Source organism: Camellia sinensis, chromosome 10 (assembly GCF_055761805.1).
Source record: "Camellia sinensis isolate YWXY chromosome 10, ASM5576180v1, whole genome shotgun sequence".
Classification (NCBI taxonomy): Eukaryota; Viridiplantae; Streptophyta; class Magnoliopsida; order Ericales; family Theaceae; genus Camellia; species Camellia sinensis.
The window spans coordinates 104867924-104895765 of NC_138970.1; the positions used below are offsets into that span (position 1 = coordinate 104867924).

Consider the following 27842-nt stretch of genomic DNA (forward strand, 5'->3'; position numbering starts at 1 on the left):
TATATCCAAAAAGCTCTTGAATAATAAAATAATATCATAACCAATATCACAATAACTCACAACTAATACTATAATGTATATAACCAAATTATAATCAAGTCATAAGTAACACCTCACTAGATCATAAGCAAATATCACAAAGACTCTAACAGGGGCATATAATACACACCCCAAATAGAATTTTCCCTTTTGACTTTGAACACATCATTTGCAATACAGAGTTACCAAGCTCCAATCCCTGGAATTGACATATCTTCATTCAGAAACTTGGGAGCTGTTGGTGCACCAAACCTCACTAAAACAATCTTTGGCAGAGAATCCACCCTTTTCACCCAGCAGATCTTAAGATGGAACGCTTCATAATTCTGTCACAATTATAGCCTTGTTAAAACAAATTCTGGAATAGCAGAGACAATCTCAGTACCAAACCTATTTTTCACTCAACCATGGCTCAACAATTTTATTTTTTTTAATTTTTTTTTTTTTTTTTGATACATCCGAATAATAAGATAATATATTATCCTGAGGAAGAGCGGGAGGGGAGGTTGAGATTCAAACCCCAGCAGATGAGCAGGGAGTCAAGGCCCACACCACCGGACTATCCTCATAAACTCGTGTTCAGCAACATTAAACACAATCAAATTCATTTGTACTTCACAAAATAGATAGGGGTAAGGGCGAACCACGACAGAAAGGGTCAAAATCTATTTTAAGTGAAAAATGTCAAACAAAACAACTCATATCACACGCGCGCGCGCGCACACACACACACATATTAGCATTTGGATCAAACAAAACAGACTACAGAGTTCTTTCCCTCTCCTTGAGATAAATCCAAACTACATTAGCACCATATTCTACTATAATTGTGCGCGCACACACAAACACACGAAAAGAAAGAAGAGAATTGACCCAGCATCACTTCTTCCACAAAATATCTGATGCATATGAGAACAGAACTAGGAGTCTTACATTTTAAAGGCTTGTATTGTATGGGACCATCCTTTTGAATTACACATTTCAGATACCTATTAATACTCCGTACATGTTTCAGATATTAATAGTCAATGCTGGGAAAATACTGATTGACAAAAAGCCAAACACTACTGCTCTACAAGCCAAAAATCTCCTGACCCATATGTTTTGGTTGATTTTGCCACAATATCTCTTAAACTTCTGCAATTGAACTTGGTACAAGCTGTTAAGAAAAAGGGAAACAGTTTGGGCATTTTCGAAGCAAATAACCCATCAACTGCCAGTTATGTAAAGACAAGGAAGAATCAATGAATTTCTTATTCTCAATCAATCAATACAGTAGTCTTACATCATATATATAGATCAGCTGATGTGTATTTCCTCTCTTAAAGCTCCTAACAAACATACTAAGAAACTTAACCAAACCTAACTAACAGTAGTTACTCAGGCATAGTTCTAACGAATTCTGGTGAATCAGTTGCACACTCCTTGTACTTATGCTGCAGCCTTGCTTAGCTTGATCTGAATGGGGGTAGGAACCACCATGAGCTTGGATTTTAAAAACTGAAACCCGGCAGTAGGAAGAGGTTTGGTAAAATATCAGCCAGTTGTAGATGAGTGGGAACAAATCTGACAGCAAGGGATTTGGCAGGAACTTTCTCACGAACAAAATGATATGTGCTTGGTGCAGGGGGCATGGAAAACAGGATTAGAAGCTAAGCTGAGAGCAGACAAGTTGTCACACCACAAAGTAGGAGGACTAGGCATAGAGATGTGCTAATCTGTTAACAACACATGTGCAGCCATCTGAGCTCGGAATATTTAGCCTCAGAGGACGAACAAGCAATAGTTGGTTGCTTTTTGGCACACCCAGAAACAAGGTTGTCACCCAGATAAACACAGTAGCCTGTTGTAGATCTCCGGTCTTGACTGTTCCCAGCCCAGTCTGAATCAGAGAACCCTTGCAGCTGAAGAGAGCTAGGGGAAAAGGTAAGACCAGAGGAGTACGTGCCTTTCAGAAATCTCAGAATTCATTTTAGAGCTGCAAAAGGACCATTTGTCGTATGCTGCATGTGTTGACAAGCATTGTTAACAGGCAACGAGAGGACAGGTCTGATAATAGTAAAAGGTATTGTACAGCACCAACTAAGCTTCTGTATAAAGATGGATTAGAAAAAGGAAGGAGATCAGATTCCTGCACTGAAGGTTTGAGAGAAATTGGGGTAGAATAAGGCTTGCAATCCAACATGCCCCCTTCAGATAAATGTCAATGGCATACTTGGACTGAGAGAGGAAATAGCAAGAGTTAGTTGGCTGAATGGAGATACCTAAAAAGTAATTAACGAGAGAGCACCATGCATGAGAGTGATTAAAGGGGAAATAAAGGACAAATCTGATATAGCAATGAGGATGTCATCCACATAGATTCAGACCACAGTGAGCGAGGTAGAAGATTGTTTAACAAACAAGGAGTTATCACAATGACTAGCCCTGAAGCCAATGGAAGTCAGATGAGCATGAAAAGTGGAGAACCAAGCCTGTGGAGCTTGTTTAAGCCCATATAAAGCCTTGTGCAACTTTCAAACATGATGAGGAAGAGTAGAACTGATAAACCCAGGAGGCTGACATAAGTAAACTTCCTCCTCCAATTTTCCATGTAAGAAAGGATTGGAGATGTTGAGTTGTCTAATGGGCCAGTGATGATGTAAAGTCAAAGATAAAGAACTCTGATGGTGGGTTGCTTAGCAAAAGGACTGAGTATCTACAAAATCAATACCCTCCTCTTGTAAGTAGCCCTTAGCAACTAGTCGAGCTTTATGGCGAGCAATAGACCCATCTGAATTATTTTTGAGCCTGAAAATCCACTTACAACCAATAGCTGATTTACCAGCGGGAAGAGGCACAAGAGACCAGGTACTTGCTTGAGTAAGGCCTGATACTCTTCAAGCATAGGTTTGGTCCATTCAGGAGTTTGAAGGGTTTCTCTGTAATTGGATGGCTAGATGAGAGCACAGCAGGGGAAGAAGAAGAGGAAGAAACAGAGACTGAAAGACAGTTGTTGTTTAGGTTTATGAACACCAGCCTTGGACCTCATGAGCATAGGACGACAGTTCAGTGAAGGAAAATGCTGAGATGCAGAATTCTGAGGAGAAGCCTGAGAGGAAACATGAGGAGCGGAGTGAATGGGAGAGGCCTGAGAATGAGAAGCTTGAGCTGGAGGGACCTGAGATGGAGAAGAGTGAGTGAGAGAGGCGTGGTATGGAGGAGCTGGAGAGGGAGAATGCTGAGGTGAAAGAGAATGACAGGGCACCAAAAGAAAGAATGTAATTGAGGTAGAGAGGAAGAAGTAGACATGGAAGCAGCAAATGGAAAACCGTGTTCATCAAAGATGACATGCCTAGAAGCGTAAGTTTTGCCAGTAGAAGGATCAAGACACCTATACCCTTTGATAGTAGGATGATAACCTAAAAAGACACAAGGAATAGACCTAGGTTGTAGTTTGTGAGAAGTATAAAGTTGAACCAAGGGAGGCATCTACACCCAAATACCCGAAGAGAGGAAAAATCAAGAGAACGATTAAATAATTTTTCAAATGGGGTAATAAAACGAAGTTTAGAGCTTGGAAGGCGATTGATGAGAAAGATAGAGGTAGTCACAGCATCAAACCAATAGGTTAGAGGTAAAGAGGACTGATGAAGCAATGTAATAGTGGTTTCAATGATATGTCTTTGTTTCCTTTCCGCAATACCATTCTGTGGAGGGGTATAAGGACAAGTCATGTCATGAAGAATGCCCTGAGATGCCAGGTAGTCATGAAATTTATGGTTATCATACTCACCACCACCATCAGATCTAAGGATTTTGATTGAAGTGTCAAATTGTTTTTCAACTTAAGACTTGAAAAGTAAGAATTTAGAAGACACTTCACTTTTATTAGCAAGTGGAAAAAGCCAAGTAATGACTCTGATAATCTATGAACAAAACATAATAGTGATAACCATCCAAAGAAGCAGAAAATGGCCCCCAAACATTACTATGAACAAGTGATAAGGGCTTATTGGTGGTAGAATTGGACAAACAAAATCTAAGTCTATGTGATTTGGAAACAGAACATGAAACACACAAGGTAGTAAAATCATTACTAGAACAACTCAGCTTAAATCTGCAACCAAGATGATCAAGCTTGGAAGAAGAAAGGATGGCCCAATCTTCGATGCCAAATAGAGCTTGTGGCAGTAGCAGTAAGACAGACATTGGTAGATGGGAAAGGAAAAGTTGGAGAAGACACTGGAAGGTGATAAGAGTCCTTGAGAATAATGACCTCTAGAAAGAATTGCCTTGGTATCCTTGTCCTGAATAACACAGGAATTTGAGTCAAAGGTGACTGCGCAATGATTGTCTTTGGTTAATTGATGAACAGACAACAGATTAGATGATAGATGAGGAACATGAAGAAGGTTATTGAGACAGAAACTATGTGTAGGTGTAGGTAAAAGACCTTTACCTGAATTGTGAATAGGCAGAAGCACCATCACCATTCGTCACTTGATCAGTTCCCTGATATGGTTCATGAATATTCAGATTGTCAAGATATTTGTCATATGTTAAGAGGCTGTGGAATCAATGAACCACTTGGATTGTGGAGAAGTAGAAATGGAATCAGTGCCTGGAGCCGTAAAAGCTTTGTTGTTGATAGAAGATGGACCAGAATAAGAATGTGAAGCAGATCTTGGTTGATAATCCAAATTCAGTCCGTGGTAACAATAAATAGCAGTATGATTTGTGCAACCACAAATTTGACAACTTGCACCAGATTTACTGGAGTTAGATCTAGATCCATAGTTACCAGATCTGTTATTTCCTCCTCTATGGGACTGATTAGGGCTAGAACCATAGAACCGACCTCATTGTGACTGACTGGAAGATCTAGACTATCTTGAATTGTTGTTGTGATAAAAAAGCCTTGAATTTGAAGAGGATCCTTGAGAGTAATTGGTACCTTTGACGGCAGAGAAAGCCATTGTGAGATTGGAACTAGAAGAGGGCTTAAGTTTGGTTTCAATGTGAATAGACTCTGAATACAACAGAAATGACATCTCTTCCACAATAATAGCTTAAGATCTAGTTCAAACTGATGTCTTGAAAGCATCATAGGATTCTGGTAAACCATTCAATGTATACAATACAACACCAGGTCTTCATCAGCCACAGGAGATAATGCAAGAGCTAATTAATCTGCTATGTCATGAATCTCTTGAAGATATTGTTCGACAGATCGTGAACCTTTAGAAATCACGAGTAATTTTGTCTTCAATTGGTGAATATGTGAGCATGATTGCGAAGCAAATCGGCATTCAAGCGTTTGCCATACTTCTCAACTACTCACACAGCTATGAAGCATGGATATTTTAAAAAGGGAGACGTATCCGTATTGGATGCTTATCGGATACCGATACTCCTTGGATACTCGCGAATACGTATCGGATACTTCTTAAAAGTATCGGATACTTTTTAATTAATTTTGAAGTATCGGATACTTAATTTTGAAGTATCAGATACTCGAAGTTACATATTACTTATAATATTTTGTTTGGTTCTTTGATAAGAGGAATATAGTGAGAGTTAAAGTAATAGAATTTGTCAAATTGATGTATCCTTATTGTCTCTCTCACTTCTCTCTCGCTCTCTCACTCTCTCACGTTTCTTCTCTCTACTCTCATTCTTTTTTTGGTGTTGGCATGTAAGGATGATATTTAATTTACATTTGCATTTGCATTCGCTTTTGCTTTTAGTTTTGAATGTTTGATGAATGCTTGAAGACTTTTAGGTTAATAGGAATCCCTCTCTTTATTTATTAATTTACTTTAAGTTTTATTTTCATGCATATTACATTATTAAAATTATTAAAATATATATTTTTTTACGAACGTATTCCCGCCATAGCCGTATCATACTTTTTCAAGTTTTGACGTATTGCCATATCCATATCCCCATATCGCCATATCCGTATCCGTATCCGTATCCGTGCTTCCCAGGTTATCATTGATGACTTAAAAAAGTATATTTAATGAAATTTTTATTTAAGAATGGTTTTTTGGCTTTAGCTAAGGTCCTGTGATATTCACTGATGAAGGGGAACAAGTTGAACCTATTGACCTTGAAGACTCTTAGTTTTATAGGAATCTTTCTTCTTTATCAATTTGTCTTTTGTTTAGGTTTTATTTTTATGCATACTGCATTACTAAAAATTATAAAAATAATATTTTTTATGAACGTATCCCCGCCGTACCCGTATCCTAGTTTTTCAAATTTTGTCGTATCGCCGTATTCGTATCCCGTATCTGTATCCGTGCTTCCTAGTCACACAACGAATCACAGAAGAGAATATTATAGGTGAAATCGTTGCAGAAATACATGTAAGTAGATGTGAATCAATGAGCTTCCATCCCTTGAAAGCAGGATTCAATAGAGTGTGATTGGTTGAATCAATGATCCGTGGCAACAGACGAAAGGTAGATCCATCTATGAACCCTAGCAATCCAGCTGTATTGAGGATATTATAGATATGTTTCTTCCACAACAGAAAATTTGAAGAATCTAATTTGATGGTGATGAAATTGCTTAGGTTCGAAATCAGAAGAGATTTGGAGGAATAGGAGTAGAGATTGAAGAAAAGGAAGAAGATGATGAAGGAGTCTGTGTCTCCATGGATCGATGCTCTTGACATGAGAGCTTTCACTGCTCTGATACCACAAAGAAAAGGAAGATCAATGAATTTCTTATTCTCAATCAATCAATACAGTAGTCTTACATATATATATACATCAGCTGAGATGTATTTCCTCTCTTAAAACTCCTAACATTCTAACATACTTAACCAAACCGAACTAACTGTAGTTACTCTGGTGTAGTTCTAACTAATTCTGGTGAATCAGTTGCACACTCATTGTGACAGCTAATCACAGATTTACTTATGCTTCAGCCTTGCTTAGCTTGATCTGAAATGATTAGCTTAACATTATGATTGTCAAAGGAAGCATTGCATTAAACACCATCAAAGGAGGCTAGATGCATGTACAAGCAATGTACGTAACTATATACCCAAAATGGGTTAAAAAAAAGAATCCAAGTTTTTAAAAGAATCCAAAAATATACCCAGGGGGGGAGAGCGTGGTCCCTTTCACCCATCCAAAGACATAATAAGAGTTCCTTGGTCTTCCTGTCTAGTTTTCTTTCTTCAAATATTAGAAACACACTAAAACAAATGAATGAGGTGCAAAAATTAATTGATTGGGAACAGGAGATTCTCCAAGTATGGTAACTGCGACAAGGAAATTTACCTTAAAAAACTGAACATGCAAGCAAATGTGAAGTCAGATATACACAATAAAGGATTCTGTCCAAATAGCAACATAAACGTTCAAGCAATCTATAAATGACCATCCTTCATCTTTAATGAAACTGTGACAACCCCACCGCGCATAGTATTATGTGTTTAATTAATTACGGAGATTTGAATTTTAGTTGCATATTATTTGGATTTAATTTTGGAATTTATGAGCATTATTGAATCTAATTCGTATATGATTTTGCTAAGGATTTATTTCGGAATTAGAAATTGAAGGCCTAAATGGCTTAAGATGATAAAATTTATGATTTGAATCAATTTAATTTCATGTATTAAACTATATAGGAGTTAAATTAAATATTCGATTCAGTTTAGTAAAATTAAGATTTGATTAAATTGAGACCTAATTGGAATTAATTAAGTTATGAGGATTGAAAATTGTGATTATTCTGAATTGGAATTGCTTGTGAGGTGTCTAATTTGTATGTGTAATTTATTGATATGAATTTTGAGTCTGATCAAAAATTGAAGGTTTTAACGATTTGAGAAACCAAAATTGATAAACTTAATAAGTTTAGTTTAATATTTGGAGCCTTTTGAGAGTATGATTAAAAATCTGATTCAGATTGAAAGACTTAACTATGATTAATTGGGCCTTAATTGAGGTTAATTAGACTAATTGAGTTATCTGAGAATTATGATGAATTAAGGTGTGTGCTAATCAAGATTAATTAAGACCAAGTGTGGTTTAATTAAGCTAATCCTACTCATGTGATTAATTGTGAAGTGGTGTGTAGAGGATTGTAGCCTGTGTGTGCTGGAACATTATTTTAGTGTGTGTGTGTGTGTGTGTGTGCATGTAAATGGATTTGTTGGAGCCCCTAAGTGTGTGCACGTGTGTATTGTGCTGAGTGTTTGTGTATATTATTTGGTTGATGACTTCTCAAAGTCAAGAAGAAGGGGTTCATTTGCTATGTGTGCTGGAGAGTTCAATTGTAGAGAGAAAGAACTCAACTTTAGAGAGAAAAAGTCCAAGATTTGAAGAAAGGAAGAGGAATTGAAAGGGGCAAGAAATTCTGCAAAATCAAGACTCTAGGTATGATTCTAAGTTTAATGTTGAAGATTAATCTCCCTACACCTTGAAATTAAGAGAGTTTTGGAATCATGTTCGTGAAATTAGAATGGTTTTAGCAAGATGATGAAGAAACTGGGTTTTGAGTAAGAAATTAAACTAAATGCATCTTGTTCGTATTTTTGTCCTCATCTCTTTCCGAGCATTCCTAGGCATGATTATGGCTCAATTAGGATTAATAAGCTAAAAACCAACATAAGTTAATTAGTTAAAGAAGCAAAGTAAGAATTCGGTTTATTTGAGAAGAAAGAATAAGAGGACGAAGATTCAACCAAGAGAACAATATAACGTTTCGATGTGTATGTTTGTATGCTATGTGTAGGTTGGACATCCAATGAATAATATTCAAGTCAAACCCACTGTAAATAATAATTGTAAAGATATGTTCATAAATATTTTCTGAAACGTTATGAAATGATATGCTTTCTGAAGTTATATTTTGATATGAATGAATGAGTTTTCCTTTGATAATTTATTGTGACATATTTTTATAAATTCTCTATGAAAATTATATGTTGGCCTTGAGGTCGTTCTATCTTTATCTGTTTTAAGTTGGACCAGAGGTCGTTTTGTACAGCTGTTATATATATATATATATATTGGACCAAAAGTCATTTTGCTATGTATTGGACCAAAGGTCGTTTTGTACACTACTGTATATTGGATCAGAGGTCGTTCTGTCATGCATTGGACCAGAGGTCATTCTGCCAAGCTTAAATTTGTTTAATGCTATTAGATAAACCACATAATTTATTTGATGAGAAGTTTTGATGAAACTTATGTATGTTATATCTCTGAATGATTTTAGAAATGTGATAAGAATGTTTTCTAAAATTTGAGACTCATTCATTGACCCCTTTACATTGCTATTACTAATTAGGTTTCAGCTCACCCCCCTCCCCTATATATATATATGTAGGTGAGCATCTGGAAGATCGCCATTAGAGATTACTTTTTGACAAGTCACCGAAGAAGTGCCTCCTTGACAAGGCTTTAGCTTTTGTTTATGGTCAAACTATGTTAAGCTTCATTTGTCAAGTGTTTATTATGTCCTATGTGTGATCTTGGGTTATGTATTAAATATATGCCTGTATCTATATTATAATGTGTGATGAGATGTTGTGTACATTTTGAATCTTATCATGTATGCACGGCTCAATGGATAATGTTATTTATGTTTTGCTTTCGCTTCAGACCCTCGATATTAGTTAAATATTTTGAAATTTTTTCTTTGAGACTGTAGGTAATCTATGATTACTGGTCAATCACTCTAACCTCTAGGGGCGGGTTGAGGGTCGTGACAAAAACTCTTCATAATCTTAAGGCCTATTCATCCTAATCATGAGCTGCTAGCTGTCACGTTTCTCATCTAAACAATGCAATACTCCAATATTGCAAGCATTAAACTTTACTCTATCCATTCAATGTCTCTTTATTATTCTTTTAAAAATAAGAATCAAAAAATATAACTCCTTGTCATGGTTAAAATGGCTTATTGGAGTTAGTTGTGTAAATTATTCTTGTACTTTCTAAGCCAACCAGCCATCCATACACCCTGGTCATATCTAGTTTAAGTGGAGCTAAACAGAACAATCTTCTTCAGGTATTTGACACTGACTGTCAAAATCTTAATATCTTTTCAAGTTCATAGATGGATTACAACATGCAAGATCAAAGGTCCCATACAAACAAAAGTGCTATTGCAATTATCAGAAGAAAAAAAATGAATAAAAGAGCTTTTGTAGTAAAAATACAATGGCAGAGTTCCTCACTTGGTACTATAGTGATTGGATCATACACCCTCTGCAACTTGACCAAACAGTTGAGCAAGCATCTTCACATTTATTCACATCAAATATGACATTTCTAGTGAAGTCCGTAACATGCCAAGATCATATTCATTTAAGGCTTTCTGTTCATTAATAAACTTCAAAAGTTTTGCTTCATGTTTGAAAGAAAGAACAGAATATCCATTACAAAAGTTTCAAAGTTTTGTGTGGGATATCTTATAAAGACTCCCCAAAATGAACCTGAAGGCCAGAAAGTATAATTCTGTATTTCATCTACAACAAGATTTGACACAGTTTCAACTTTCAAGGACCAACATCCCTGGACTTCATGTAAGCTTTATCACACAACACAGTTTAATTGTGGAAGTGTTTCATTTGCACATAAAACTAAACCCTGACACAAATATCTGACTCTGCTAAATTCCAAACAGCTCCTGTGCTACTGACAGAATAAATAACAGTAGAGAAATTGGCTCACCTCAGCTCAACTACAAGGTGTGAACAAGTATAAGAATAGTTGCCTCCCCAATCTTCCCATGAAGAGAGAGAGAGAGAGAGAGGAGGAGGGGCTAAATGAAGACATACTGTCATCAGAAACCCTAGAAAATCTGGGGAACTTGAGATGATGTTGTCCCCAGATCAATGGAAGACCTCATCCAGTTATCCAGAGAAGTTTGAGGAGCTTTTCTATCTTTTCAAAAACAAGATTTTCCCCGATATGTCATTGGACCTCGGTGGTCAATCGGAGGTCATTGTCAGTACATTATCAGACCAGATGGAAATGGCTTCACCGAGAAGACAGTGGCGTGTCATGGCAACGATTTTCATGCTCATAGAGGCAGCTTTAGTTCATCAGTCACAAAAATTGGTTGCGTGAAGTGTGAGGGAAATAGCTGGTAGGAGTGGAAGTCAAGGATCAAAATTTCATTTCGACGTGTTGTTTCGATTGGCAAGGAGGCAAAAACATTTTGGAAACAATTCAGAAGCATTTCAAAAAAATTCCAAAAGCAACAAAAGAATTTGAAAATATATTTAAAAAAAAAAAATTGGAGCACAATTCAAAATCTGTCTAAATGTATAGAAGCCTAATAATTGGTTAATTAAACATATTGAGATTTATATAGTCATTTCCATAAAATAACTATTGTGGCATAAAATAAAATTTTCTATGAGCCAAATACTGTCAAATAACTCAATTTTATCAAACTCACGTATAAAAAATTCTAAGTAAAATCCCAACAAAATAAGGCCTAAAAATTTAATTTGATATTAGTAACAATAGTGATATAGTAAAACACAACCTTTCACATTATTTCTAAAAATAAATTGTAAAACAATTTATGAAAAATTCTAAATTTGTGTCGGCAACTTGTTTTGATATATTTATTAGACATGTTCTAATGTATTTTGATAGAAACACTATAATTTCCTTATACCACTAGTGTTTCACTAAAAAGGCACAGACAGGTCAACAAGAATATGCCGACACAAAAATTTTCAAAAAAATATAGGACACGAAATGTGAGGGACACATGCAAAATATATAATTTTATATATTTATTATTTCATATATAAAAATAAATCATTATTGCATGTCATGTATTATATATATAAATATTTAAGTCAAAGATATAATTTTTAAGATATAAATGAAGAGAACAAGTATAAACTGGATTCTAAATTATTTTATTCAAACTTGTAGCATGTTTCATGTGTATCTAATTGTTGGGAAATGTCTGATTAGTGTCGTGTCAATGTCAATGTCAATGTCACTGTCAATCTTAGTGTCAGACACGACATGTTACCTTCTTAAAAGTGTGCATTTTAGGTGGAGCGAGAAGAAAGGACCGGGACGGGCGAGACACACAAAAGAGTAAGGTTGGGGAGTGCCTAGGTACGCGTTACAGCATTTTATTTATTAATATATTCTATGAAAATTTTTGGTTGTGTGGTTGCAATATATATATTAAATTTTTACATTACATAATCACTTAAATTGTTTTTTTTGTATAAAAAAAAAGCATAGTAAATTCTCAGTACAAAATAACCATGTATTACAAAATAACAATAACATATATATATACTTCACAATTCTAACATCACCCAAACTAAATCACCTTTGTATTCAATCAGATCATGACTAAAGGAATCACCATTATCATTTTTATGATTAACATAAACTCCTCAAGATTGTCTTTTTGTCTATCAACCTTCTTGAGACTAAATACTCCATTAGCGTCAAAATCTAATGAGAAGTAAACCATAGGTTTTTATTGATGACATCCCCATTGTCCACATTGTACGAGGGAGCATCGACAAAGGAATTAGATCCAAAATTGATGAACTATAACTATCAATGTCCAACCCATGATGAAAAGGAACACCCGGATCATCCTTAGTTTCACCCACTGAAGCCCCACCCACATAAAAGCATCCTTCATAAGAAGCATGGACAAGATTATGGACACAGTGGATTTTAAAAAATTAGGACATGGACATGGTGGGGATATAAAAATATATTTTTTTTTTTATTTGTTAGGTATACGAATATAAATTTGGGACACGATGGTATAAGCGATATCAATGTATGTGTCGGTACATTTTTAGTTTTTTCCACTTCCCCCCTCTTTGTTTCCATATATTTTACTTGACCCCAAATCAGCTTTCGAAAACCATATTAAAAAAGAAAAAGGCGTCCTGAGACGTGTTCAAACACAGGACACACAAGTCCATTAAGTGTCTCTCAATTTGTCCTATAAAATAAAAACTAAACAAATTGACATGCCATTTAGCGTGTCAAAGTCCCATATAATGTAAGACACAGCACCGATTTTGAAGTGTTTATGCTTCTTGCCTATGGAATGATATTTGAGTTATCAGATGTTGCACAAGTGTTCAGATTAAAAAAACAATAATAATAGTCACATTCAGATGTAAATGAGAGTTCATAAAGCTTCAACGGGTTAAAGAAAGTAACATCTGCAAAGTAAACTCCTTGGCATGAATAGAAACTAGAAAGTATTACTTTTTCGCACTACAGAAAGAAACTAAATCAGTAATATCTCCTAAAATAACAACACACTTAATACCTAGCATAAAATATCCTTTCCAACAACATTCTACACATTCTTAAGAAGTATTAAAATGGATTTAAACAATTTGACATAGGACTGACCAAATCAAAACTATTCTGAAAGTTAACCTGTTCAAAGTCTTACCCCGAGAAACTCTGGAGAAAATTTGCATGCAAACAGCAAACTACACTAGTAGTCTGGCAAAATGGATCCACAATGAGGTTCTACAGAAAAAACAGTTAAGTTGCCAGGTCAACAGTTGCTGTTCATAAGTTTTCTTGGCCCAACTCTCCCCATCCACTACTGCTTCTTATATATTTATCAATAATACCAAACTGTTGATTCTGAGCAATCCTTCGAGAATAATTTTCTGTAGAAATAGGGCCCTTCCTAAGCCTCCTATAATAAATGATCTCCCAAGGCCACAAGCGAGCAGTACCAAAGTAAGCCTCTACAGGTAAATCGTTTTCGTTTTCCACTGGGTGATCCAGGCCATAGTGTTTCAGAACCATGTACCACTCCTCTGAAGAGATGCTTGTGGGAATTGAAGTGCTGGATTTTACAGAGGCTTCAGGATCTGGCTTCTCCATTGGTGCAGACAAATGTTCTATCATGAGGGCTTCAGAATCTGACCTCTTGGTTGGTACCAACACCTGTTCTGTGACAAGCACATCAGAATTGTGAATGTTACTCATCTCTCCCAAACTCTGTGGTGACAGACTCTCAACAGTCACATCACATTTCCCTAACAGTGGGATACAAGAATTTTTTACTTCAGATGAACCCTTGGAAATAGCACGGTTGTTATCCTCATCATTATCCTTCTCTGTTTGCTCTTCCACTTTGAAGGGTGCTATTGCATTATTATTTTCCACTGCAACTTTCATAGTTTCAAGTTTAGAATTGTCCGATCCAGCATCCCCTTCTACCAGTTGTGCCTGCTCAACCCAAATCTCCTTTGATTCAGGACAAGTGGCATCTACCAAAGAGCACTTCTGATTCATATGTATCTTATTCGGAGAAGATGGTAAAGGCTGACCTAGGGATACAGATACAGACAATGATGTAGGAGAGCTGGACCTTGACCTTGCCCTGGACTTATAACTTCCAGACCCAGAATATTGTGATGTTGATCCAGACCTTGACCTAGAAGATGAACATGTTCTAGAAGATATTGATCTCGATCTCGAATGCGAACCAGACCCAGATACAAACGTTGAAGGTTTTGAAAGCAACAGTGATCTAGATGCAGTATACTCAGAATGAACAGGAGATGACACTGAACCCCTTGCTTTCTTTGCATAACGTCTTTCTGGAGTCCCATTCTCTCTCCTACTATGTTTCTTCTCCACATAGTCCTTTCTCCATGCTCCTCTACAAGTTTCTTCTTTCACTTGAGAATTACCACTCCTTATCAACCTCCGATGCTTTCTTAATCTAGATATCTTCCCATTACTCTCGTGTCGCCTCATCAATACAGCATCTCTACTTATAACCAGCCTCCGCTGGGGCTTGGATCCAAGCCTTTTCACATCACCTTCAACTTTTTCTCTAAAATTCATGTCGTTGTCACACCTACGATCAAACCTACTAAACTTCTTTCTCCGTGACACATTTTCTTGGGGGCATCTACGCATTTTGTGACCCAATTCCCCACAAATATAGCAAGTCTGGTGAGATTTTAGATCATCAAGATGACTTAAAGCTCCCTTACCCATTTGCTCTCTCCCTATTTTATCTTGAGATTTTCTCAAAGTTGGTGAACTACCTGAATGTGTCACCTGCTGGTCTCCATCCTCATCCCTCCTATCATCATCGTCATCATCATAAGGTTCATAGCGGTCAAATTCCAGTCCACCTTCAACCTCAATTTCATTTGATGGGACACCAACTCTCTCTCCCCATCTGTCATTGTCCATGAGGTTTCTTTGAACATTATCGCCTTCATCATGCAAATCTTCCCTCAAGTTATGGTGTTTCTCTCCTTTGTATTCTTTGATATTGTTTTGATGGTTGCTTGTCACTTCATCAACCATGTCAGCAGAATTAAGCCTTGCACCATCATTAACTGGATGCTTAAAACCAATTTTGTAATCTTGTCGACCTTTTGAACCCAATTCTCGATTACCATAATTTTCTCCTCTGGCAGACTTTCTTCCAGGTTGTGTCTCATAAGACCTGTTACCTCTTGAAAATCTCTGCAGTGGTCTAGGCTGTCTATTCGACCATGAAAGAGTAATTGGCTCCCCACAGATATTTTTGCCACGAAGTGCTCTCAAAGCTTTCTCCGCATTTGTAGGGAAGTCATAAACTACAAACCCAAAACCATCTTTCAGCTGTACATTACACAAGCCAAACCTCCGAAAAACACGCTCAAGTTTATCTCTATGAGCACGAGATGATAGATTACCTAGATGCAAAGACATCTGCAACAACAAAAAAAACTAATTACATACAAGAAAACATAATTGTGGATTAACATATAACTGAGGCTGCATTCTGTATTACGAATTTTTATGTGTAGAAATTGCTTCAAGGAAACACCCAAAAGCTCATAGCTGCAGCACATAAAGGCTAATACTTGTCAACAGATATTCTATGGTCCTACATGACAAAATTGTCATGCTTTTCCAATACAGTAATCTGTAAGATTAAAAGAATATGGAGAGAGCAGCCAAAGCAAATGATTGATCTCACAACTTGGCAATATCATAGCACTGGTCAGTTTTATGGCTTTAAAGATGCATTCCAGTCATCTATTTTCAAAACACAACAACACCGATACCCCATCCCCCTGCTCTCTCACAACCATACCTACCCACAAGTGCAATGGAAGCCACTAGAAAAGCCATAAGTTGTGGACTCAAACTCCATTCCACCAAGATCCAGAGGTAAAGAGGTAAAACTATGCAAATCAAACAATCTCTTGATCCAACATGTCTAAAATTTGAACGATCCTTCTCCGTTGTTAACGACATCGCCATTCCTACACTTGTTAGGTCAACTCTGTGAACAGAGAACGCCACCCCAAAGGACGAGGAAAGGATCTGTTTGCTCCAACAAGTTTTTGACAGATGAGAACTGGCCTCTAACTAGTACCCTCGTATGTAATTTCTTATTTTTTTCGAAAACAAAATGAGGGTTATGTTTCGAATTTCGATTGGGGTTGTGTTTTGAATTTTGATTTAGATCTGGAGTGTGTTTTGAACTTTTTAAAATCTTTTTGGTTGCACTGTTTGGGTTCCAAGATCTGTGTTGTGTTATATTTTGGGTTCATCATTCCCTCTCCTTATATAAAATGTTTGTGTTAAGAGACAACTGGGGATATTTTTGTGGTTCCATCTTCATTATAAGTTTATTTTATTTTTTTTGCTGGTGGCATCAAAAGCTACTATGTATTCATAACAGGTAGGAAGCTGTTTCTCCATCTTAGTGGAAACAAATTTGGGAAAAGAGATTTCGAGAGTTTTTTTAAACTGAACGCCTAAGCATTTTGGGCTAGGATCCTTTAATGGACTATGAAGCACGGGTGCGGGTGCGGACCTAAGAAAAATAGGATACGGGTACGGAAATGGCAAGACCTAGCCAATGTTCATCATCCACTTATTGCTAAAATTATTTTAAACTAGTTCTATCTTCATAGTTCTCTTTTCTCTCTGAGCTGTGCCTTTTCCATCTTAAATTTTCCAAACCAAACAAAGAGTAAATGTGACACCCCAAAGAATGTCAGTTCTAAAACTATATTGCTATCTATCCTTGAATACCCTGAGTCAAATTAGCTATCTCATTACACAAAATAGTTAAAGTACAGATTAAAAATGAGTAGTTAAGAAGCTTTGAACTAATGAATTTCCCTTATCGACTGTTAAGAGTAAGGAAGTAATCACCTTTTTAAACTCAGAAAACAAATATATACCACACCGAAAGCATTTTTACATAACATGATCGAATATTTACCTTAATTTAATTACCTTGCGATATTCTATGAGATAGAAATATGAATTATTAAGATGGAATCTTAGAAAATGAATACAAATGATAAGGAATTTAAGAGAAATATGTGTTAAAATTATGAGACTTGGGAAAATTAGAACAATTTTAAGGAAAGCCTTTGTACAAAATTTTAATGAATAATATTGAGTTAGGGAATAACTTCGAACTTGAAATTTAAACATTTAGACACCTTAGAAACCTTAATTGAGGAGCTTAATAGCTTTAATTTAATGATTATAATATTTTAGACACTTCGTCAAAAAATTAATTGAGATTAACGAAAATTAAGTGAGATTCATTTAACTTGACTTGAGAGAGAGAGAGAGAGAGAGAGAGAGAGAGAGAGAGAGAGAGAGAGAGAGAGAGAGAGAGAGAGAGACTAAAGAAGGAAAGAAAGAAGAGAAGAAAGAGGGTTGAAGGAACAACAAATTCAAGTTTCAAATTTAAGGAAAATTTATCAATAGGTAAGGAATTTCACCCTTTTATTGTATTATTGCTATAATCTAGTTAGAAAATCATCTAAACTAAGTTTTGAGAGATTGAAATTGAAGAGGATAGGAAAGAGTTTGGGAAATAGAAAGGGTTTGAAGAATTGGTAAAAAAATCATGTTTTGGCTTGTTTTTACTTTGGATTGATTACATATGAATGTTTTCCTACAAAACCCACATCATTTGTTTATACTTTGAAGTCTCAAAATCTTGTTTTGAGGGATTGAAATGAGGGAAAGAAAGAAAGGGTTTTGAAAAGAAACTAAGTTGAGGGATTCTTGAATTGAACTTTGTTTTTGATTAGTTTAACTTTGAATTCATGCATTTAAATGAGTTTTCATGAACTTTGCATCATGTTTTCATGTTTTAGTACATCATACAACATGTTTTGAGGCTTTCAGGTGAAAAAAAATGTAGTTGGAACACCAAGGACACCAAGAACATTCACTAGACTTGAATTCTGCTAGTCGGGCGCTTGAATAGCCACCATCGGGCACGTGAGCTACAGAATCCAATCTGCCCGCTCGAGCGGCTAAGCCACCACACATGCGGCCAACCCTATTTCAGCCCACTTTCATGTCACACCTTGCAACTTCAAATGAGCATATATCTCTCATTCGAACTCAGTTTTTTAAGCGATTCTTGAGTCTAAATTCAAGCCCCAGAAATCTAGTTTCCAATGGTGGTAGTCGCACATCCCGAATTCTAAATATACAAAAAGATATGTTTAAATTAGTGAAGGATACTCACTTTCTTCCTAACCATTTCATGCTAATTCCTCTCCTAACTAAGTTTTCTTTCATTTCTTGTCTCCTTAAACCTTAAACATCTAAACATGATATTTTTCAATGCATAGCATATGAAATTGTTGTAGAATGCTTAAGGCTCTTCAACGTACATTTTCGGCACACTTCGACATTTTTCAAGCCTTATCACCTAGGATGCTTCTAGGCATGCATTCGATACATGTTTGACACTTGATTTAGACTTGAATTAGGCTTAGAAAAGTCTTGGATAATCTAAGAAAATATTAAGAAACACTAAGTTAAGTTAGAATACTTAAAGTGAATTTAGAAGCTTGCTAGTTTGAGTGTTTCCAATGTCTTACTTATGCTTTGTGTAGGTCAAACACTCGGATGAGTAAACCCTTCCTTCAAGGAGCCATTTGTGAGTAATATTATCGTAGAGTTATGTTTGAAAATTATTTTTGAAAACATTGATGATATATAATGATTTTGTGAAATTCTTATTTTGTTTCCGAATGAATGAATATTCTATATTTTATTGAATCTATCAATGCATCCTTAGATAGTCCTAAGTCATGGGGGGCCGACATCATGGACCATGGCCTTTATGAGATCTCATCAACCACCTAAAGGTGTGGCGTTGTCTAACTGGTACCCAAGCCAATTATTCTATTAAGAGGTTCTAATGGTTTTGAATATGAAATATTCTTATGAGAAATGTTTGAATGCTTTTCGAAATGCGATATGATATCTATGTTTTGTAAATGGTTTGGAACTCATTCACTTACCACTTACTATAATATTATTCATTGTGCAATGGCTCATCCCTCTCCCTTATATATATATATAGATGACGAAGAACTCAATTATGAAAGGAAGTTGCTAGAAGACAATCTTGTATATTTGTGTTGGATTTGTAAAGTTTGTCATATGTAATGTACTCTACTTTTATTGTATCATCCATGTAGTATTCAAGATAATAATCCAAAGAAAATGTATGCTTTCATTTCATATAGTTATACACTGCTTTGAATTGATGTCTTAAATGGTTACAATATAAGAAAATAATGGCTTCCACGCTTGTAAATGGAATAGATTTGCCCCAATTATTATAAGAGTTCAATTAGTTTTGAAAGTTAGGACTTTGGTAGTCTACGACCACTGGCCGGTCACAACGCCTTCCTGTTTGGGGCGGGCTAGGGTCATGACATAAAAGGTCACTTTTGGTCTTTTACTTTTCCAACCTCACCTCAATTGTTGAAATTCCCTCATTTACTATGTTTCAATCAAGAATTGTAATACAAGAAATGTGTTTGCCAAATCAATCAGGAATCATAATACAAGAAATGTGTGGGCCAAAAGTTAATAGTAAGTTCTTTTGTTTAGTACATCGCTCCTGTCCTGTTACACCTTATGTTATAGGTGAAACTCTGTCTAGAACTGTAAAAAGATCCAAATCATTTTATAGGTTGAATTAATTTTTTCTTCTTCTTACTCTCCCTTCTTTTTTTTAATGAATTGAAAAATACCAAAAAATTTACCATCTTTCGCATTAATGCATATTTTTTTTTCCAGCATTAAAAGCTCTTTGTCGAGATTGAGAAGAATCCCTTTGATAGTGAGAACGTAATACAAGCTTTGCCCATATTAAGACAATTATATGCTAGTGGACTATGAAGCACATGTACTCCAAAAACGTTGCCTTACTCGTACCGAGTACTTATCGAGTACTGGTATGCGTACCGATAGTGCTATATGCATACCGAGTATTCGAAATACGTACCGGGTGCATTTTTATACATTTTTTGGCAATTGGGTACTCTGTGGGTACAGAATGGGTACATCAAACTATGGGACATTGGCGGAGATACATTTAATTTATTAAAAAGTTCTGATCTACTTAAAATTGCAAATCCTTTACTTGATGTACCAAAAATGAAAAATGTATTATTTAAATGATAAAGTTGATGGAAGTTAAAATTGAAGTTTCTATTCAACCAAAAAAAATTAAAGTTTCAAGTTTTCAAATTTTTATTAGCTTGCTTTTGGAATGAAACTTTGTTTTGTAATTTCTCCTATTTAATGGCATTAAAATAGCTTATGAACTTTGCTTTGGTATTAGTATTGTTGAATTATGATTTCTTTTTTGGTTTTGTAATTTCTCCTTTTAGTTGTGGTATTGAACTTTGATTTGTAGGTTGAATCTCAAATTATAAATTATAAAAAATAATAAATTTATTGATGTACCCCAATCGTGCCCGTATCCTATTTTTTTTTAGGTCTTGCTGTATCGGAGCACCCGTAACATACTTGTACCAGTATCGGTACCCACACTCGTGCTTCATAGCTAGTGGATAATGATCTCTCTTTACCTTACACACACACACACACACACACACACACACACACACACACACACACAAAGAAGGGGAAGAGGGAGAAAAGAAGTTGAGGTTGAATACTACTAGAGATCTCTCCCTCCAAGATTCCCCAAAATTATACAGGGACTCTGCACCCTTCATTCAATTGTTTCATAAATTTGAGAGGGGGAGGTGGCCCATCTACATTATCCTTGTAAGCTTGGAAAACCTAATTCATATACATGGGAGCTCGCTCTTCAAATTAGTTCACATATTGGTCGTTTTGGCACGGAGCTACAACATACTGGCAAATCAATACCGAAAAAATATATTAGATAGTTAATTTTTTTGGCTTGACATCTGTAAAATTATTTATATTTTAATTTTTTACCATATTTCCGAACCAATTCTTTCCTATATAAAACTGTTTTCAAGTTCTGCTTAAGATGTGTTATGAATAAAAATCCACTCTTTTTTCCATATTTCCATTTTTCTTTGTAGATGATCGAGTCCGATGTAGAGAACAACTGATCTAGGAAGATGGTAGGCACTTAGATGGCTCGGGGTCACTAGAGGTGGAAGAGGAGAGAGCTAAGGCAACCATAGAAGAGAGAGGGCGGCAGTGGTGGTCTTCTATACCAAAGAGAGAGAGAGTTGTATGAAGTGTGTGGTTTGCTTGATTCATTGCTTGGGGCGACCTCTTTACGTAGAGGAAGCTAAGGCATGTTAGGTTGGACGATACGAAGGAATATCCTGACGATATCAAGGTCTTGATCCATTAATGATCTTATGTTCCGACCACATCAACATGATCAGTAGGTCGACAGCATTATGAGATTTCTTGATCATGCATCCATGGTACGAACGTCAGGCATGTGACCATACGTCATGGTTACAGGTTGCAGGTTGCAATGTAAGTTCATCACATGTCGTAGCAAAACCTCTCTTATCTAAGATTGGTGAAGTTCCCCTAATCGGGGACCTTGATGATCCCTTAACTCTAGCCTCAAAGCCACAAGTCCTGCAATGATCCCAAGTAGAGATCCTAGGCACTGCTCCAGGCCTAGGTTATTCTAGAACTAAGTGTAAGTTGGAGATAAATAGCATTTATGAGATCAACATCACTTAGTGGTGGGCTTAGATCCTAGAAGAATCGAGATCCTTCAAGTAAATAGGAGACTGGATATTACATGTGAATTGGGGGGAAATGAATCCTACATGTTGATCCTGGAGATTGTGAGATTTATGAAGATCATAAGAAGCACATTTTGTGGTGAAGTGTGAGTGCCATCTTACCTTAGTTGCACAAAGCGAAAGCGGGAGCGGGAGCGAGAGCGTGGAATCATAAACGTTTCAAGAATCGTTAGTTGGAAGCGTTAGTATATATTTTAAATAATATATAAAAATATATTGTAAGATTATATTTTTTTATGGGACTATACATGTTATAAATAAATAAGTATAAAAAATTATATGTTAAAATATTCTAATTATATTCTTATTATATACCTTCATTAAAATATTGTAAGATTATATTTTTTTAATTATTACTTTTTTATCTATTTATTCTAAAATATTTTTGTTAAAAAATATTTGTTTTACGTTATTTTCTTAAGAAAATAGCATAATAACATTAATTTAATAAATATAATATATAAATAAATACACATATATTTACAAAGGTAATATATAATATATAAATTAAAACAGATATATATATATATATATATATAATTTATAAAGGTTATATATAATACGTAAATAAAAACATATATATACATACATAACTATAATTTATAAAAACAAAAAAATATATATATACATAATACATATTATATATATATATATATCTTTATATCTATATAATCTGAGAAGAGAAGATCAGAGAGAGAGAGTTGTGAACCACTTGGAAAGAAAGAGAGACATCGCGAAGACCAGTTAAGAGGAGAGAGAAGTCACAATGGCCTGTGTGCGACTCGCGAAGACCAGCGAAGAGAGAAACATCACGAAGACCAGCGAAGAGGAGAGAGAACTCGCGATGGCCTGTGTGTGACTCACGAAGACCAGCAAGGAGGAAGGAAGAAGTCTGCGATGCGATGGCCTGTGAAGGTCTTGCAATGGCCCGCAATGGAGCTCCGACTGAGAAGAAGACAGATTCGTGATCAGATTCGCATTTCTCTTGCATCAAAATCGTGATTCTTCAACGAATTTAAGTCAGAAGCACAGAATCGCGCTTCTGAGGAAGAATCACGAGCAACATGAACAATTCCTGCTACTAAGCATCTTACTATGGTGCATCTATATACCTACATTCTTTAAGCATTTTGGAAATTGGACAAAACTAAACATAAAAGAATCCGTAGGTCAATAGATAAGCTCACAATTTTAAATCGTGGTAACAGGGCACGTAATGGTATCAGTCATATGTAACGGTATCGGTAATATCAAGTGATACGTATCAAAAATCGGGTGACACAAGCGTGGACTATATAAAATCATCAGCAACTCTCTCGAACTCAATCATATATTAATCTTGCTACTACATGTATTAATTTTAATCATTGGCATCAATTGTTTGTATACTCAAGAAGCACTATTTTGCAAATTATTAATAAAAAATAAAGAAGCATCTACATACAAGTCCCATATTATGGACTTATACTCTATTAAGTCCTAACTAAGATTTTTTAAACCTTCAAGTCCTATTAAATTTTTAATAGTCAGAATTATTCTCCAAACAATGATTGCTCATCATTTATGATTGTCTATAGAAGAGCATGATGATGCAATATTTAATTTGATTTTCAAAACTTCAAAATATCACAATTTTTACAACATATATTTGTTTTTAATAAAATTTATATTTTTAGAATCAACACAACGAGATCTCTCAAACAAGACTAAGATTAAATAAAAAATTATGCAAAATTAAAAATATATTTTTTTATTATAAATTTACAATTTAGACCATTTTTAATAGTAGGTCTTCTAAACTTATTTCTAGATTTACAATATTTACTTGGTTTAATTTTTTATTATAAAGTATATTTGGGTAAGTTAACTGAGAGAAAAATTCATACAAAGCTGAAGGGGAAAAAAAATAAAAAAATAAAAAACATACTTAAAATGAGGAAGTTAAACTAAAAAATTATAGGCTACGTTTGGTTATGTGTTCCAAATACATTTTCACCCACTCATTTGAGTGTGGTGTTTGTTTTGAACTTTCAAATTATAATTCTACACCTACTTTTGAAAACTCCTTTCCAGGCAGGAAAATTTTGCTTACACGGTTGTCCTCCCGAACATCCCCTCGGACGTCCAACCAGTTGACGGGAACAGATTTTTTTTTTTTTTTTTTTTTTTTTTGGGCACCTGTTATTTTTATATTGTAAATAAAAAATATTTTCAGAATTTTTTTAATTTTTATATCAGCTTTGAATAAAATTTTGGGTTGTGTATTTGGTTATGAGTTATAAATTTTTTAATCAAATAACTTTTCTAATTTCAAAAACTCAAAACTCCCTCCAAAACTCAATTCAAAACTCCTTTTAAAACTCATAACCAAACAAATTTTCCACATTCAAATCATAATTCCAAAACTCACAAACTCAAAATATAACTCTATTCTCAAATCATATTTAAAAAACTCTACCAAACGCTACCATAAATTTTATTCAAAAATTGAAAAATTAGATTGCAACTATGAAATTCATCTAAAATATATGATTCCTAATACTAAGAAATTTCTCAGTTTGAATAAACTTCTCAGTTTAAAAAATTAGGAAATAAGTCAGAGCACAATTTTTTCAATTTCTAACCAGATATTTCAATTTTAAACAAATAAAGTATCTCTCTCACACACAAACATGCATAAACAATTTGAGAAATATCTCAATTACGAAACTAATAAAACTGAGAAATTTCTTAGTTAGCGAAACAACTATATGGAACATTGTTGTGCAAAACTGAAAAAATTCTTAGTTTTAAAACTGAAAAAAAAAAAATTGATAATGTTCTTAGTTTTGGAAAAAATTAAAAAATTTCTCAATTTGTGCTGTCTGGTTCTCTATCGCGAACTAGGATTGCTCGCCAACTAGGTCATATCAGACCAACATTTTATATTTTATTTTTATAAAATTTTATATTCAATATTGGTCATGTTTGATAGATCTCATTGTGTAGACTCCAGAAATATAAATTTTATTAAAAATAAATGTGTATAATAAAAGTTACGAAATTTTTAAGTTTTGGAAAAAAAAAAAAAGAAGATAAAGTAAATGTCACATCAGTATTGCCCATTTGAGCTAGGAAAAGTTCTTTGGTATTCTTGGGGCATGGTCAGGCAGTGCCCAGGAGAGCTATGATTGGTGGAGAGGGTGGGGCCTACAATTTTGTGTTGGTGTATGGGGCATAATGTTTGGTAATTGGTGGATAACATTATCATGTGGTGCACATGGAACACTAAATAATTTTTTCTTAGCACTCAACGAATTGACGCTTTTCAATTCCTTCCGCCTTTTATAAGGGTAAAACAATCATAAATATATATATATATATATATAAATCTTTTGAAAATGGGACCTTATTGGTTAAAAACAATAAAGCAGGGGACTTAATGGAATGCCAGCCTTACAAATAGGACTTTTGAGTAAGGCACTATTTGATATAAACTAAATAAGTACACTTATGTGGGTCACATTACCTCTCTACTTTTTTGTACATCTTTTTGTAAAAAGTCAAAAAGTATACTTATTTAAATCATCCCAAACAACCCTTAATTACCTAAAAAATAAATAGTTCTCAAGTGGATCAGCAAATAGCAATCCCACATTGCTTGCATAAGATATATGAGGTTGCATCAGTGCCTCATGTAGCATTCAAACACTTTCCGTTGTCCCACATGAGTTAGCCACAAGGAAGAGAGTAGGCCCATCTCTTATAAAACACATTAGTCATAGGTTATATTGCTTAGGTTATATTGCAGGCGCTTACAGCCTAGTGAACACATGGCTGAGCAAGAATGCAGTCAAAATTTTATATTTTAACCCGTGAATCAGTCCGATTTGGCATTCATAACAGGAACCAGCCAGTTCAATTGCAATATTCAAAATTGTTTTGTGTACACAAAAAAATAAATAGCTTGTTGGCTTATTTGGGTCACATCACCTGTCTACTTTTCTGCACGTCTTTTTGTAATAAGCAAAAAAGCTTAAAAAATAAGTCATACCCAAAACAAGCCTTAATCTCAACAGGAAACCCATGACTATTTGACTCAGAGGGACAAAAACCCATTACAAACTGTCCAGTTCACTACAAACCAGCCGGTATTTTTAACCATGGTTATGCCTACCCTATCCTCTAAATTGATACAAAATCAGTCACTAGTACATACTAGAATTATAATCTTTATTATACTAGACCAATGTTACCACTATTTGGTTTGATTTTCAAAAACTGTTCTCCAAAATTTTTTTGAAAAAATACAAATTAGTTTGACAAAAATAAACAAGAAAAAGATATTTTTGAAATCATTTCTACTCCCTAAAAGATAAAACTATATGAAAATTATGAGTATTTCTTTATTTTTTTCATAAAATTAATTTTTAGTATTTTAGAAAAGAATTCTAAAAACAGGTTGTGAAAACCAAACCAACTAGCGATTTACGTTTCGGAACACATGTTTCGAAACATGGTTACACTTTCATTCCAAGATGGTAAAGGAAGTTACCTTATAAGGAAAAACAAATCAAATATAATACACTAAAATCTAAGGAGAGTGGAGTTTTGGTATAACAAAACATATAAAATGGGTCATAATGATCATAGAAATATGTTGTGACATGATAAATTTGAAAAGAAAATGCAGCATTTTAATGGATATCTAATTTTTTTTTTTTAAATAAAAAAATTCTCTAAAAGTACCTTAAAATCTAACAGTTAATCTAAATAGATGTACCCCTATTGTACCACATTTTAGAGAATCCGATGTAACCACGTTCCCAATCCTCTTTCACATACTGAAAATATCCTGTTCCAAGTAACATAGTACTAGGAGTCAGGATCTCTAAAGTGATTTTTCATAGAGTGATCTTAGGATGGCTGAGAGTTAAATCTATCAAAATTGACAATACAATAATCATTTCACCTTCAACTCTCAAAGCCTAACCTTATCACTCTACCATCACACAATAAAAAATCACTCTAGCAGATACTAGACCCTTCTAATGGTAACAAACAACCTACTTAAGAAATTCCCCATTTCTACCATTTGTTCATGCATTCTTCACATCCAAAATTATGTCTCAGATCATTGCATATCCAAAATAAATAAATAAATAAACAATTATATTTGAAAACACATTTAAACAATACACACATGATTGCTCCCCAATATTATTCAGCATCAAACCAACACATCAAATTGGGTAACGCCAACATATAAAATTCTATGTAAACAACAAACCTCGTTTACATATAACTATATGGTTCACGAAAAAAGTAGTAGTTAAAGATTGTTACATAGTTATGTGAAGAGATAATTCATCAAACACCTTGTAAGCATAAACCAAAAGCATTTATAATTCGCATTTCTGTGTATCTACACTTAATGTAACTAATTCCATCTGTATCAATGGATTTCCAAAAATGGTGTAATCGTATATAATCAATGCAATCGAAACACGGTCATTTACCTAAGCTACATATATATATATATATATATATATGTGTGTGTGTGCGTGTGTGTGTGTGTGCGCGTATAGAGAAAAGAGAGATTTAAAAGCTCAGAACCCTAATATACCTGTAACTGCTTACAATTTGAGAACGATTTGTCTGTGAACCTGCTGCTCTTTCTCTTCTCTAGAATCACCCCTCCCTCCCTCCCTCTCTCTCTCTCTCTCTCTCAAGCACAGAGCAATTTATTTATGGGTCATTT

General features: G+C 34.8%; 1 protein-coding gene across 3 annotated transcripts; it reads right to left on the minus strand.

Annotated features, from left to right (window-relative positions):
• LOC114259380 (uncharacterized) lies at positions 1–27842 on the minus strand. Of its 3 annotated transcripts, none has more exons than XR_014342454.1 (3): positions 27708–27842; positions 13465–15746; positions 1–365 (listed from the first exon to the last, which is right to left on the minus strand). XR_014342454.1 is itself a non-coding variant. In XM_028199384.2 (2 exons), exon 2 carries the CDS (start codon positions 15744–15746, stop codon positions 13587–13589), a length of 2160 nt encoding a protein of 719 aa, XP_028055185.2. In that variant the 5' UTR covers positions 27708–27842; the 3' UTR covers positions 13225–13586. The 3 variants fall into 3 exon arrangements, 1 of the variants encoding a protein (XP_028055185.2); XR_014342453.1 differs by having other exon boundaries at positions 13449–15746; XM_028199384.2 differs by lacking the exon at positions 1–365 and having other exon boundaries at positions 13225–15746.

Excerpts from the sequence above, each read along its gene's own strand:
- LOC114259380 (XM_028199384.2), bottom strand. The coding sequence starts at position 15,746 with ATGTCTTTGCATCTAGGTAATCTATCATCTCGTGCTCATAGAGATAAA.